The sequence below is a fragment of the Seriola lalandi genome, unplaced genomic scaffold, assembly GCF_002814215.2.
Source record: "Seriola lalandi dorsalis isolate HSWRI2012SDOR001 ecotype SW California unplaced genomic scaffold, Sedor1 jcf7180002053771, whole genome shotgun sequence".
Classification (NCBI taxonomy): Eukaryota; Metazoa; Chordata; class Actinopteri; order Carangiformes; family Carangidae; genus Seriola; species Seriola lalandi.
In genome coordinates this window covers 218,507-234,200 of record NW_019524324.1, presented here as the reverse complement: position 1 = coordinate 234,200, position 15,694 = coordinate 218,507, and the positions used below count along the sequence as shown (strand labels likewise).

Below are 15,694 nucleotides of genomic sequence, written 5' to 3'. Positions count from 1 at the left end.
ACGTGTATCCCTTTACAATTTACCATCTTCTAATGTTTACTTAAAGCGTGATAATGCACAAGATCACAGAGAAAAAGTCACGTCAAACTGGTTTAATGAACATGGCTATGAATTCAGTGGCCTCCCAAGTCACCAGATCTGAATCCAATACAACACCTTTGGGGTGTGGTAGAGCGGGAAATTCACACGTGAATGTGCAGCAAATTTGACAAAATCTCATAGAGTCCATTCCATGAAGAACTGAGGCTGTTTTGAGAGCACAGGGAGGCCCTACCTGGTGTTAGTGTGGTGCTCCTAAAAAAGTTCTTGGTGAGTTCTCAGTTTGTTCTTTAGTCTATAAAATGTCAAAATAAAATGGAAAAATTATAATCAGTCCAAAATCCAAAGCAATTTAATTTAATATCATATATGAAAAAGGACAAAATCCTCACATTTGAGAAGCTGAAATGTGCAAATGTTGAATGAATGACTGAAACCATTCATGGATCATTTAAATAGTTGCCAAGACTCTGGGTTGCCCTATTTGGCTTCAGGGTAAACTTCAAGCAGAAACACTACTGGTTTGATAAACCTGCAATGATTACAACCAACGGCCTGCTTTTGTTATTGGGTGAATTATGTCACTAAATCTAGAAGGTGTGCTTGGAAAATTGCTCGCATGTTGAGTCATAATATTGAACTTGTAATGCAAGTTTTTTCCAAGGCCACCTCCACAGCATCACACCAGAAACAAAAAACAAACATTACACAGTATAATGATTAGTATAACTACCTTTGAACATAAACATCTTGGTTCAGTATTGTGTGTGTGCTCTGCACTGATCCCCTACCTGCTCTAGGGCCCCTGGTTGGAAGCCGTAACTGACCCCTGACCTCTTAGACAAATATTATGTCTTTAAAGGACATTTAGAGCCGGCTTTCTATTCCTGCTAAAGTCAGTCTCTGCAAATGTATGCACCACCCTCTCCTCAATCAGCCATTGTGAATATCACTGCTCATAATGCTGGGTCACACCATGCTTAGTAAGTATTCAGATCATGGAGCCAACTGGTGTCCTTAGGAACAATTTCCATCATCTAAGATTAAGGCAAAGGCACAGTTCCATGATTATATTTATGTGATCAGGGTTGGCTAAGGGCTAGACATATATAGACATTCATATGATGACAGTTGTTTAGTAAAGCTTTTCAGTGGAGTAATCACACTAGTAATAACATTAAGCAGGTGGGTGTATTTATTTAAATCAACAAATGTTAAAGCTGACATGACAGCTTAACGACTCAGCATCTACAGTATTCTGCTGAAGTGTCCTTGAGAGAAAAAATACTACAAAGGTTTGAGCAGCCTGTAAAGACAGTGCTTAGTAAACCCTACTTTGGTAGATATCACAGCTTGCAAATACTTTTTGCACCCCGCTAAGAGTCTTTCTGTTAATGATTTAAGATGTTTCCCTCTCGTCATTGCATATCACTTGTCCTAGATACTTTCAGGCGGTCTTGCAGGCACAGTATGTTTAAGAGCTACCCACAGATTTTCAAAGATGTCCAAGTCAAGGGGACTGTGTGGGCCTTTCCAAAAGCTTCAATTTAAGTTCTTCAACTAGTTCATGGTGGAGTTTGAGGTTTGCTTTGGATCACTGTCCTGTTGTAGAGGCCAGCGTCTTTTCAGTTTCAGTTTCTTGACTGGGTACAGGACATTTGCATCCAGAATTAGCTGATATTTAGTGAAATCTATTCTTCCCTCTATCTGTGTCTCGTGCCACTGGTTGCCACACAATCCCAAAGCAGAATATTACCTCCTCCAGGCTTAATAGTTGGAAAAGTGAAGACAGTGCATAAACTTTGTTTAATTTTTTTTTCTTTTCTTATGTTCTTGGAATAAAGGTGACAGTGTATTCACATTTGAACAAGCAGATTTTTAATATCTGGGAGCTGCCTGTTTTTTCTTTTTACTTAAAAAAATCAAACCTTTGCATACAACTGTATGCTGTGGTCTGCAGTTTATCCTGACCTCTGGCATGCAGCATCCCTATGAGATCAAAACAGTATCAGATTACTGTCTAACAACACAGACTCAACATATCCCATTCATGATGTGTGAAGGGCAAAATTGTTTCAGAAGTGGCAGTAGTGTAGATTTTATTCGAATTCCTCCCCATGAGATACCTTAAACCTCCATTCCTATAGGTGTCACTATAGTCGGCCATCCCCCTCCCCTTCCACTCTACTCCTCCTCCTCCTCCTCCCATCCACCAAACCTCCGCGAAAGGGTGTGCGTTTTGAAGGTTGTATGAAGCTAAACGCAGATGCAGACAGAGCAGTCGCTTCTTGGCTTGACAACCTGGGACAAGCCTCTGAAGCCGGGGACCATCACACCCCGAGTCTTCCTCTACCCCCCCCCACTGAGCTGCGCCCCCGACCAAGGTCCTGTCCTCACGGGGAGGAAAATGCCGCATACACGGACACTGATGTCAAAAAGTTGAAATACATAGGTGTACACGGCAAAATGCAATGTGGCAGCTGTGTGGCTTCTCTTCAAGGTCAGTATCACAGCAACGCCGTCTCACGGACGAGTTTATCGGGTTGTCGGAGGGGAAGAAGAGGCGTAGAGGGGATGCCGCTGTGTCTTGCTTGCTTCCAGCATCAACAATGACATCTTTCACCGACGACGACATTGATCGTCACTGACACAGAAACTCGTGAAACACGGCTGTAATAAAACGACCAAGATAGGTTCGACTTTTACAGCATTATTATCTGTGCTGTTGTAAAAAAAAGAAACTCTTTACATCATCTTGGCATTTCCTGCACTCTTACTACGGCCTGTGTCAGTACGACTGTTTACCTGGCTACGAGCAACAACGCTGAAGACAAGCTAGCTAACGTTAATGGGCAGAATGGGTTATCGGTTCGGTTTAAGCTAGTCGAACTGACCGTTAAAGTGAGTTAGAATGTTCGACGGTTGAAGAGTTGGTTAACTAACCTAACGTTACGAAGTTCTGCCTCCGCTGTATCCAACTTCTTCAACTTCCTTGGTTTTCAAGCGGACTTTTACTGAGTAATATATTTTCGTCGCCTTTATTTTATTTTTTTTTTTTTTAACAAAATGCCTTCGAGGACAGGTTCGCTCAGCCCGGCTGGCTTCGTGAAGAGTGTACCGGAGCGGGGACTGCTCCTACTGATGGTGTTGGTGCTCCTGGAGGGCACCGTGCTTACTCTCGGAGCTGCCAGCTCTCCGGATGTCCGGACGCAGGAAAAGCCAGGCAACCACAAAGTGGCGGACGAAGGACATAACTTCACTAAAAAGGCTTTTCCTGTGCTCAGCCTCGACTACCATCACATACAGACGCCCTTCGAAATCTCATTATGGGTGCTCCTTGCTTCTTTAATGAAATTAGGTGAGTATCATGTGGACGTGTGTTATTTTAGTGCTGCATGTAGCTCCGCATTTCAGGTTCAGGTCTTTCAGGAAATGCTAGCGTTGTTAGTGTAAGCCATAGGTTATATGATCAGCTGTTATACAGGTGTACTCATTGTAGGTAAATCAGCCTATTTGCAGCCAGTTCACATCAAAGCAAATACAGACAAGAGTCTGGTTTATCAGACTGCACTTTAAATCAAAATCACATATTGAAGAGAAGACTTGGTTAGACTGTAAACCTAGTGGTCAAATAGTGGATTCGGATAACTCCAGCAGAGATAGCATAAATGACTCATAAATCTTCAGATTACAAACCTGTTTCAACAACTTAACATATAGTCTGGACTCACAATAATTGACAGAAAGATCAAACCTATCATTTTACAGTCACAAGATAATCTCTGACCACCAGGTCACCCCTCCACCTTGTATTCTGCACAGCAATTAAGTCTGCTGACTTAGTTTTGGCCGGAATAGCTCAGTCTGCTCACTGACTTGGAGAAGATCTATATTGCTGGTCATGCAGATTACTCATCAGATCTGTAGGCTTCATGTAGAGTGGGTCTTTTGCTGGAGCTGTACTTACTCCTTGCTACAGTGATGACTAAGCAGCTTGATGCAGCAGTCTGGATGTTTGAAAGCAACAATCAAGTGGCAAGTTTTCAATACAGAGAAACCTCCTGCTACACTTTTCTATGCCAACGCCTTTCAACATTGTCATGAGGGATGTCTCAAAAGCAACAGGCAAATTAGAGTTGAGACACTTCATGATTTTGTGTTTGTTCCCAACTCTAATGTACATTAAAAGACTTCTGTCCAGCTCTTGTCTCTCTTGCTTCAGTGTCTTCTGTTTCCTCACCCGTTGTCACTCCTCCCCTCTCCACTCCTTTGCACTCTCTTTATGTCCTCTTTTCATTTATACGCTGTCCTGCCATTCCCTTTACCATCAATCCCCTCCTCGTGTTGTGCTTTCCACATAACACTGCATTGTCCCCTGCTATATTTTTCTGAGAGCCAGCAGTTTGTCAGTTGTCTGTGACATCAGGGGCCTGACTGAGCACCAGTGTGTAGCCAGGGAAGATACTGCCTCACTGTCTGGGCGAGAAGCCCAGTATCTCTGGGGACAGGACAGGCATAGAGGGACCACCTGGCTCGGGTGGATCACTGTTAGGACATAGCTCAAGGGCGCGGAGTGAAAATAAGAGATGAGGATAAGGAGAGTGGGTGAGTTGAAGGAATTATGAAAGCAGAAGTAAAGCAGGAAAGAAATGGGATTGGATGAGCTGACAGCAGCAGTAGACAGTGGTGACCTTAAGCCTCTGGTTATCGTAGAGCTGCTGAAAATGGGATGTGGGTAATTCAATGTGACTGCCACACTGTTCAGCCTTGGCCATGTCTCTGATTCATCTTCATGTGCCCAGTATCATACAGGCGTAAAAGCACCACCCCAATCCATTTATCCCTTAAGTAACCCTGCTTATGTGCATGGTACCTTTCTCCCCTCATTTTTCACACAAGAACATTTCTTGAATTGATTATACCCAGTGCAAAAGCTTTTCATTTAAATGAAAACCCAGGGGATTTCATTTTATTATGAAAATGCCCCATCAGTGTTAAAGTAAGTGGAAAAGACTTTATATTTATGAGAAATCCTCTATTTTGGTTCCTGTAATGAGGTTGCAGACCAGTATTACACAGATATAAGTATTCTTTATCGACCTATGAATAAAAGCTATAATTGGCACTGGAAACCTACCATATAGACCCCATAAGGTTTTTGCCTTTCTTTGGTGGAAGTGTGTTCGAAAGGATCTGTTTAGCTGTAATCAGGAAGAATAAATGCTTACAAGCTATTATCTAAATGACTTTGTTCCACAGTCATATTACGAATGTAATATGTAACATATCAAAGCAAGATATACTGACCGACTTCTATAAACAACGACGAGTACAATGTGATATGGTATAATGCCTGTAATAACTTACATCTTCATCAAACATTCACCAGCACTAGCTTTCAGATTGAACTTTCGATGAGATGATAATGTTCACTAGTTATATATGTATGGGCAGTGGGACACACCCTTTGGTAATTACCTTGGTGGCTGTGATGCTGCTTGTTTCTCTCCTTCCTTGTAACATGTCTGACAAGTCCAGTTAGTCTCACCTTCCATTCATAATTCACAGCTGGCCCAACAATTTGAAGAGAAGGTGTGCGTTTATTCAGTGTGACACCTCACGAAAGGTACATACACACCATTACATACTGAGTTGCTGTTATCTGAGTATAGTATTTTTTGAAGTGAGAGTTGGACTGCAACCTGAAGCTTTATTCTTATGTGCAGGATCACAGAAAAGGAAGTGAACATCAGCAAAATAATGAAAGCAAAATGTTTTTTTCAGTTTGTTAGCTAATTTGTGATGGTATGATGTGGACTTGTTCACTAAGAATACCAAAATTGAACTTTTTGAGTGCCAGTATCCTACTTTATGGGGAGTGTTGCAACAGATTATAGTAGTCATTCATAAAGCAATATAGTAATACCATCACAGATGGCATAATTTTACACAGACTGGCTGTGAACTCGTATATGCCATAAACCACAGAGGTTTCACAGATTGTGCTAGAGTTTGCAAATAAAATGAAAATATTTGATACGGGCAGGTCATGCTAAGCTTGCGCTGATTGAACAAATACAAATGGCTTTGCTCTCAGCAGTGCTGCAGTTTATGTAGTTTGAGTGAGAAGTCGCACATATAACCCAGAATTTCAACTTCAGCAGATGCAGAGTGATCATCCATTAGTGCTAAAAACTGCTGTAACCTGGTTTTACGCAGTTGCGGTAAAAAGACACTGTCATATATTTTTGTGCCTTTATTGATAATGCAGTAGAGAGAGACAGGAAATGGGAGGAGAGAGGGGGGATGACATGCAGCAAAGGGTTTGCCCGATGTGGGACTCAAACCGGGGCCAACTGCAGCGAGGACCTTAGCCTCAGCACATTGGGCGGATGCTCAACCAACTGAACTACTCGACGCCCCACACTGTCATATTTTAACAGTTGTTTGGTAATCCACAAAGTTTTCATTCTTTGCCCATTTCTTTGGTTGTTTCTGATTCTTACGCCTGAGGAACTGCAAAATTGTTGTCATTTTGTTCGCTTTGTGCATTGACATGACTCTGTGATCTTAAGTTTAGCTTTCATGGTGTGTGGTTGAATTTGTAAACTGTACAAGGGTTTAATTTTCTAAGAACCACAATTTCCTGATTAACATAGTTTAAAAAATGCTGCAGTTTAGATCACTGAGTGAATGGTTCACTAAGGGCCCTGCCTATACCTTAAAAGACTGCTTATCTACGATAAACAGTTGATGATAACTAAAGTTGGAGACATTATCAGTTTCACTGGGTTGACCTTTAAATCACCCTTATAATCATTGTTGAGGAGTATGTGTGCCTCCTGGTACCTCCTGCTACAGTTACTATATTTTTTAAAATTCAGTCACTACATTTTGTTGATGAAATGTGCCAGGATCACCAAGTACTGACTTGTAATGAACTTGCAGTGTAAGGCTCAGTGTCTGACCACACTTTGACAAGATTCTCTATGAGTAAGTTTAATGAATACGTTTGTTGTCCAAAATAACAGGATATGGCAAATCTGCTAAGAAATATGGGCCATAACATTTTCCTTATCATTAATGCCTGTGTGGGATTCCAGATAAATCCCTGTAAACCACACCTTTTGCAAAGCTTTAGCCAATGTGTCACAAGTTATACACAGCTTATCTTCAATGCACTATTTAGGTTATGACTTAGCACTTAAGTTTTGTGAGAAAGAAAAAATTTGATATGCCCCTAATCTTAGAAAATCTTTACCTAGCATTTAACAAAAGTTATTAATACCCAATCAGTCGCCAAAGCATTCACATTAATAGCCAGTAAAGCAATAATAAATAATAGTTGGCTTGATGCTTGTCTATTCTGTGCATGTTTCACAGGGTCAAAGGCAGTAATCATCATTTTAGGTGTCAAGATTGTAATCTTTCTCTCTGTTTTCTTTCCATTTAAAACGCCACCCACTCAGATCACTAGAACACGCATGTACAGTATTGCTTAAAACAGATATTCGATACTATCACTGTACTGTACTCCACTCAGTAGTTACAGTAGATGTCTTTGTGAATTACAGTTAGGATCAAACAGAGGTGTTGCGGTGTTAACATCTCAACTGTCGCCATAGTTTGGAAACAACCCTTGCAAGGACTCACCGGTGTAGGTCAGCACTGTTTTTGTGCAGATATGGCATCAGGAATCATCCTGAAATATACCAGCAGCAGGCCTTTATTAATAATTTAAACCAACACTGGTCTTGCACAAGCAACTTGAGGAGCACAATAGTCTGCATCAAACAATCAAACACTGACTCACAAAAGCTTATCTTTTCATTGCTCTTTTTGTTAGGAGGGCCTGCATCTCTGAAAGAGGCATGTTGGCATCTTGTGATCATCAAAGTTTTGCAGTGTTGGAAAGTTGACAAACCAGTTTAACATCATATCCAAGAAAATAATCAAATTAGTGTATCATTAATCACAGTCTTTAACAAAGAGACTGTTTAAATATTTTGTCGTTTGTGCTTGCTCAATCTAACTGATTTCTTTGTCAGCAGTGCACAATTAGTCACCTGGCAACAGGAAACAGGCTCTGGCTGTGGAAATTCTAATGTGTAGCAAGTGCCAGGCTGTGCTGACACTGGGTACACATGCACACAAGTGAAAGAGCTGTTACCCTTTGCTGGTTTTCAATAACCTTCCTGCATACAGGCTCTCAGGAGAGAGAAGGGCAAGGACACAGCGCCTGTCGTTATTGACAAGCAGCCAGGATGAACCCCTTGATCTTATGGTTTAAGAATGTGGCAAAATAAACCCCTATGTATTTTACATACTGTATGGCTTTTCACCTGCGTTCACCTACTACTTATCTCCTTCATACATATGTCTGGACAACACTTAAGATGTGTGCCATGAGTGATTCCATGAAGTGCACTGCCCTCCTTTTCACTATCTTATCCCATGTGGTATGGCTCTTTACTGCTTGAGCACTGAAGGCCATAAATGGAATCATGCAGGAGAGATTAAGAATGTGTTAACTGTCACCACTTAGTCGGGTTTGGATGCTTCAGGCTTTTTTCACTCCTTCACAGCCTTTTTGTCCAAAGTCGTGGATGTGTTGAGAGTTTTTTTCATTTAGAATAGTCAGTATTGATGCTGAAATGGCTTTTTGTCTCCTACTGGTTGTGCAGGATGCAGTCCTCACTCTGTCCCTCCTGGTCATGCATGAATGATAATGGGTCATTAAGAGTGTCATTCTTGGATCCCGTATTGAGTGTAGCACTGCTTGAGGCATCAGCAGTAATACATTTAGTCCATCCAGCCATGACCTTTTTGGCCTTTCATTGAGGACTGCACTGCCCATCTTTTTATTGAAGCCTTTGTGCAAGTGACTTTCTTTGTAGAGGTTGGGCACAAGAACAGTTTAGAAATGTTTGCTGAGGCATTTTCCTCCCCTTGAGAATTAAGCAACATTCCTGTGAGTTACTGAGTATTATTCCATGGCTCCTGCTGCAGTCAGAAATATGGACACACACTGATATGCCATGGTGTTCACTGAAGAATTTAAAAGTCCGTGATAAGAACTAAAATCCCTGTCCTTCCTATTGATCTAAATGGTTATAGACTAATTGTTTTATAGAATCAAACAATGTTTTGACAGATTTTATGATTCATCTTATCTTCTATCAAAATGTGAGGGTTATGAAGTGTTGCTGTGATATGGACAATAACCTGAATTATTGCCCAGCCCCAGCTTTGCCATGTAACCATTGACAGGAAAACTCCAATAAAACTTCATCTGATGTGTTACTATGCAGATATATTTTTTAAAAGTCTATAATGTTCGTCAAATGCCTGCCGATCCTTTTTTGCCTGATTGAGGTTTAAGTGCCAGTTCATTGTGGCCTATTTATGGATCATGACGCAGGGAGTGAAAGCTGTGACCCTGTACCCTGGCTCAGTTTCATTACTTAATGTCACTCGGAAGAACATTTCACATGAGGGATAATGGGATTCCTTGTCTTCTAATAATACCCCCACTTGGTTTCCTAAACCACCCTCAGGATTCAGTTAAGAATTATTTCTTCTTAGGAAAGCTTTGAAGTATGGGAAGTTCTATCATGATTTTTTTAAACAGTGTGTGTGTGACCAGAAGGTCTGCTGTCAGCCAAACTGCTCTATAGCTGGTTAAAATAAGTGGGTAACAGCAGATGAAGCTTGTGTAAATTGCCCACTCTCACATGTAAGTGTGTATGGGTACACGAATTTGTTCAACATTGTCTACCACTGGAAAAACTCCCATCAGGCGTTGCTGAAAATAAGCAAGGTTCTAGTGAAGTTGTTTATTTAAAATAAACTTGTTAAGAGCATTCTGTCCTCTGTAATTTTCCATGCACATGCTGTAGGCTATTATACGTTGGTTATTATGATGAAATAAACCACAAGGCTGTCGTTTCTTAGATAATAGTGATAAGTTGCTGTCCTCTTGAACTGTAGTGGTAGCGTTCAAAAAGGATGTTTATTTTCTTTGAGTAAAGCAGTCCCGCTATATAGCCTGATATCATACATATGCAATATGCTCAGCAATGTAGAGCACAAGTCTCCACAAAGTCTGACTTGTAGAAACAAATGCTCTTTGTTACCAGACCTTGTTTTTTTTGAATCCCACAACACCTTGTTGTTCACACAGTTTTCTGTTGCACTCTTTCAGCTTACAACAGGCTGAACAAGGTGACTTTCCATTAATGAGCCTTTTAAATATATAAAGATTTTTACCATGCCTTGTGCACATATGTAAAGTGTTGCTAAATTTAAATTGTTAACAGGGGAATCTTTAAAGTCTTTGCAATTTTTTAGATGTATCTATAATAAAGCAAGGAAACTGGTATAAACTGTCAGTTACTGGTGGAATTTTTATGTAAGGAACTACTGTGGGTATGATTTTTGACGACAGCCTGTCACTGTAATCTATTCTTTTCAGCCACTTGTGTAATCTGCTGGCCCCCACACTGAACAGAGATCTCTGAAGTGCTGACGTCTCAAACAGATTTAGACACATGGTTCTTAATTATGTAGCAGTGTCTATAGGGGGTTTGGATGTTGTGAACGTTAATGTGCTAATTTACGGAGCTAATTTAGCTTTAATTTTAATGCTTTCTTCTGAACAGATAGTGTCCTTTGGATAGTCTCAGAACTAGCTGTGGAATTTACATCCTGCTCGCCACATGAGCCTTAAGGAGGAGTCTCATAAGGTTTTTGTTTAGCGTGTTTTCGACAGTTATCACAGAATATCTTTGTTAAACCACATGGCTGCTAAGCCTCTACAGAGATGTGAGTGGTGCCTGTTTCCTAATAAAGTTCAATGAAAAGAGAAGAGCAGTCAGGCTCTGACATCTAGCTGTGGGGAAGTTAGGCCTCCTTAGACCATTTAGAATAAAGGCTTCCTCACTATCCGTCCTCTGAGCTCAAGACCTACAGCTGCGTGCAGTTGTATAATCCACAGACATGCACTTTTGTGCTGAAACACTATTAGTGTTGTCCTAGTGTGTAAGCACACGTCCCCCTACCTCAGATGTCTTCTATTCTCAAAGGGAATTTCAGTTGCTAAATGGTCACATACTGTTAATACGAAGCCATGTAACGTTGTAATGATAAACTGAAGTGTAAATATGATCCCAGTTCCTATGTTTTGATTATAAATTATCTTTTTATTTATGTATTTATTCTATTTATTTATAATTGATATTTTTGGTTACTTATTCTTGTTTACTAACAAAATGTGTATAAAGGCCTGTCTGTTAGACAACAAACTGTTTGATGTGCTAATGAATGAATATTAATTGGCTGCTCCACCATCCTGATTGTGCAAATGTAAACAAACTGGAGCAGGCCTGAGCTGTTCACCTGCCTGCCCCTCCCATCTTTGTTCAGGAGGGAGCACACCCCGTGGCTAGTGTGCCAAATGGTGCTGCTGTCGACATATGCTGCTGTGGATCCTTTTGTCCAAGATTCTTACAGCACCATGGATTCAAATTGTGTTTGAATATTTCCATTTCATTCTAAGATTACAGGGGTGTATGTGTAAAACAGCTTGTTGACGTGGCTCTATTAACACATCATTTCCTTAGATTCTATGTCACATATAAATATACACAGAGAGACTGCAAGGTCTTGCTGTGAATCCTTTGAGGCATGTAACATAAAACAGGTGCTATATCTCACATATGAGCTTCCACTACTTCTTCTGCTGCTTCTGTCAAAGATTGTGTTTGCACAGGATCCTTTGAAATGGCAAAAGCATGTCAAATTAAGAGTGTTATTCAAGTGGCATCATTGTTTTCTGTGCTTCCAGATTGTGTTTCACCATGATATTTAATGATATACAATGTTATATGATCTACCCCTATAAGATTGTTTAGCCTCTGTGTGAGCATGTAGCCTTACCTGGTTCATATTTCTTTATTGTTGTCATCAACTGGTACAGTGCCAGCTGGAAAATGACATGTCCCTGTGCTGCATTAGTGTACAGTAAATATAGCCGGGCAAAGACTTCTCACTATGGGCTGCATGCTGCTGTCTCTTTGAAGTCTCCATACCTGTTTTGTTTACCATTTAATCAGAGGCTGCAGTTGTCCTGTTACCTAAGTTTGTATGTCACCTTAAAGTTTATGATTCCGTGTGAAACTTCACAGCAGCACAGAATGATGGTATTCGTGGTCCCATATCAGCTTAGTCACCCCATGTGAGCCAGGCCCTTAGAGTCAAAGAGAAAGGCTTTTAAAGTTAAACAGAATTTGTCATTTATCTGGCAGTAGGTCTTATTGTTTGTAAAAGCATTAACATTATCTCACTCAACTTAGTCTCTTGAGACTCACTGCAGAGTTCCTTGTGCTGTGTGACATGTCAGCCAGACAGCTTCAGGCGATGGAAGATCATTTCAAAAGGTTATGTCAGTTATGAGGAAACTAACTTTAAACAATGAGGAACAAAATGACATGAGGACAAATGAAAGCTGAAAGATTTTCTTACCACATAAGTTTAGTAAGTCTCATCTCCTGAATATGGGCTCATGGCAAATGTACTGTAGTTAAATTGCCGTATTGACTTGAATGGCTGGAGTTAAATTGTCACATGAGATCCATCTACGATAAATGTTTTGCATATTATTTCCCTTTTTTCTTTCAAGAATTCACAAGACCATGGCGTTAACACCAGCAGTTACACAGCATACAGTACACATGTCAAGTTCCTTCCTCAACCAACAGCTTCAAGACAGGAGCTGCCACTTTTTTCACATAAGCGTGCTGAGAAAATCAGTTCATCAAAAGTTCTGTGTTACAGACAGACAGCTGAAATAGGGAAATAAGGGCAGGCAAGCTGTGATGTGCCTGCATTATCTACACAAATATTTCTGCAGTTCCTACAAACATTAACTGTGCAGAAGATTTATTTCATGTTGAAATTAACATTGATGAAACTGTATCTACTGTAGTTGCACTATTAAAGTGGCTGCCAAATCTAAAGCAGAAGTTAGAATTTGTTGACTCGGTGGTGCTAATTCTAATGAAAGTGTGGCATGTCACAGCTGATTGCTCTTGTAACGTTGTGTTAGAGAGCTTCAGATCGCTTTGCAGTGTTGCCTTCAGAAAACTGATGGGAAGAGTTCCAGTTTATCTTACCTAAACACACCTTCACTCACTCAGCACTCAGACAGACAGACACACACACACACACACACAGACACGCACTCAGACTTAAAAATATCGTTTAATCCTAAAGCAGTGAATTTCTGCAGTGAGTATATTTGTTCTTTGTCTCACCCCATGCCATTGCATTTTATCCTTCTATGCCATCTATTTTCCCAGGGTTCCACCTGATTCCTCGTCTGTCCGGCATTGTGCCAGAAAGCTGCCTGCTGATTGTGGTGGGTCTGCTGGTGGGGGGGCTCATCAAACTAGCCGGAGAGAAAGTCCCACCAGTGCTGGACTCAAGATTGTTCTTCCTCTGCCTGCTGCCCCCCATCATCCTGGATGCTGGCTACTTCCTGCCCATCCGTCCTTTCATGGAAAACCTGGGTACGATCCTGATGTTTGCTGTTGTGGGGACTTTGTGGAATGCCTTCTTCGTCGGGGGCCTGCTGTATGCTGTGTGTCAGATCCAGCCCGACAACCCATCAAACCTCCACACACTAGAGCTTCTGCCTTGCCTGCTGTTTGGATCCATCATCTCAGCTGTGGATCCTGTCGCTGTGCTTGCTGTGTTTGAGGAGATCCACATCAATGAACTTTTGCACATCCTGGTGTTTGGTGAATCACTGCTCAACGATGCCGTCACTGTGGTGAGTGACAAAAACAAGAAATAGGGCAGTGTGGTTGGTACTGTAGCAGACTTTCATGTTCATGTATTGTTTTATTGATGCTCCAATAAAGGTAGATTCGGAGATAAGAGGCTAGGAGATAAGAGGAAGAGATAATAAGCTCTCTTTCAATGATATGATGATGCCAGAGTGAGCCCTTGGTTGGAGCCCTCAGAAGCTCCTATATCATCATTGCAGCCATAATTGGGTTCAGCTGATGTCCAGAGAAACAGTATCATTGTCTTCCTAAATAGAGTACCATCAAGTCATTTCTGAACCCTCTCATTGACACAAATGAAAACATTGGTGTTTAGCCCAGCAGTCTGTGACAAAGCTAAAACTTCTGTCACAGGATGTTATAATTAGATCAGGTAGTGGAATTGAATTCTGTTACTTTAACCTTAAAGTTAGACTTAACACACAGCTAGTGATCAACTGACGAGCCTGTCACCTCATAATACCTCTCAGCTCACAGCACACCATCTGTCAGCTGGCCTGTTCCAATGCAGCACCATCTATAGTATTTAGTTACAACATTGCATCGTAGCTATCCAAGTCATCAACCTTACTTTTAACAGCTAGTGCATTTGACATCAACTGGCAAGAGCATGTATAGGTGGAGACAGTGCCAGATATTTCCACAAGTCTTCCCCAGTATATCCCTCAAGTACTCTGCATGCTCATTTCCCAAGGGCCATTGTCTCCTGGTCAGATGTTCAGCTACAAGTTTGGCTTCGGTGCGCACGTATACAAGCTGGTCAGCACTGTGTCATCATTGGCACAGGCGGTTTTGAATGAAGGCTCTGGTGAGTGCCAGAGCTCATCAGCTTAGGAGCATTTGGCAATCGATGTGCATGATTAGCCTGTCTGGCATTACAGGAAGCAGTATATCCCATGGTGAGATACTTAAAAATGCTTGGTGAGGAACATTTAAGTATCTTTATCCATTTGGCACAAGCAAAATTTGCTGGCTAAATAGGTTTTGAAAAACAACCAATCCATTATGTTTTACTACAAAACCTAATCTTGAAAATGAATACCACACCAACACTGAGCAATACAAAATAAAGGCTACAGTCTCACTTGTGACAGCCTTAAGACCACACCAGAGGCCAAATCTATTTTCAGTAAACTTCCATTGTGACTTCGATGTTCCTCTTTTGAGCACAGTCAGAGAATCAGTGGAGCCACATGGTGCATAGTTTTTTTTGTAGGCTTTTGTTGTGACCTGTCTGTCTTTGTCAAATATCTTAATCAAACCAATCTTAAATCCTAATCTATTTAGTCTTTTCCGCTTTTCTATTGTTCACCCCCCCATCTCCCTTTCCTCCCTCTTCTAGGTGCTGTACCACCTTTTTGAGGAGTATTCGGGAGTTGGCACAGTGACAGTGATGGACGGCTTCCTTGGAGTCATCTCCTTCCTGGTGGTTGCGTTGGGTGGCGTTCTAGTGGGAGCCATCTATGGTATCCTGTCTGCCTTCACATCACGCTTCACCTCCCACACGCGTGTCATCGAGCCACTATTTGTCTTTGTGTACAGCTACATGGCCTACCTGTCAGCCGAGATGTTCCACCTCTCTGGCATCATGGCGTAAGTTTTGGGGGTGGTTATATATGGATAGTCAGAGAGTGCGACCCACAGAATAACACATTTTTAAGTGCTAATTTGGACGCTAAATGTGTTAGCTAATGTTTCTAGTTTCTAATAATTCCTTAGTTTAGTTCCTGTGGGTACACAGTTCCTAAAACTGTTTGGTTGAAAAGTGGGGAACATGGTAAACATCAGCATGTTAACCTTGTCATTGT

The 15,694-nt window shown here is 41.1% G+C and overlaps 1 protein-coding gene across 2 annotated transcripts in view; it reads left to right on the top strand.

Annotated features, from left to right (window-relative positions):
* The first annotated feature begins 2,277 nt into the window (after positions 1 to 2,277).
* Positions 2,278 to 15,694, top strand: part of slc9a1a (solute carrier family 9 member A1a) — a 30,580-nt gene continuing 17,163 nt past the window's right edge. Inside the window, exons 1-3 of one of the 2 annotated variants that reach the window (XM_087172792.1) lie at positions 2,278 to 3,397; positions 13,398 to 13,870; positions 15,229 to 15,479. In XM_087172792.1, the coding sequence (XP_087028918.1) occupies positions 3,106 to 3,397; positions 13,398 to 13,870; positions 15,229 to 15,479 (1,016 nt within the window). In that variant the 5' untranslated portion in view covers positions 2,278 to 3,105. The remainder of the gene's footprint in view (positions 3,398 to 13,397; positions 13,871 to 15,228; positions 15,480 to 15,694) is intronic. The other variant, XM_023401812.2, reaches the window with a different exon arrangement.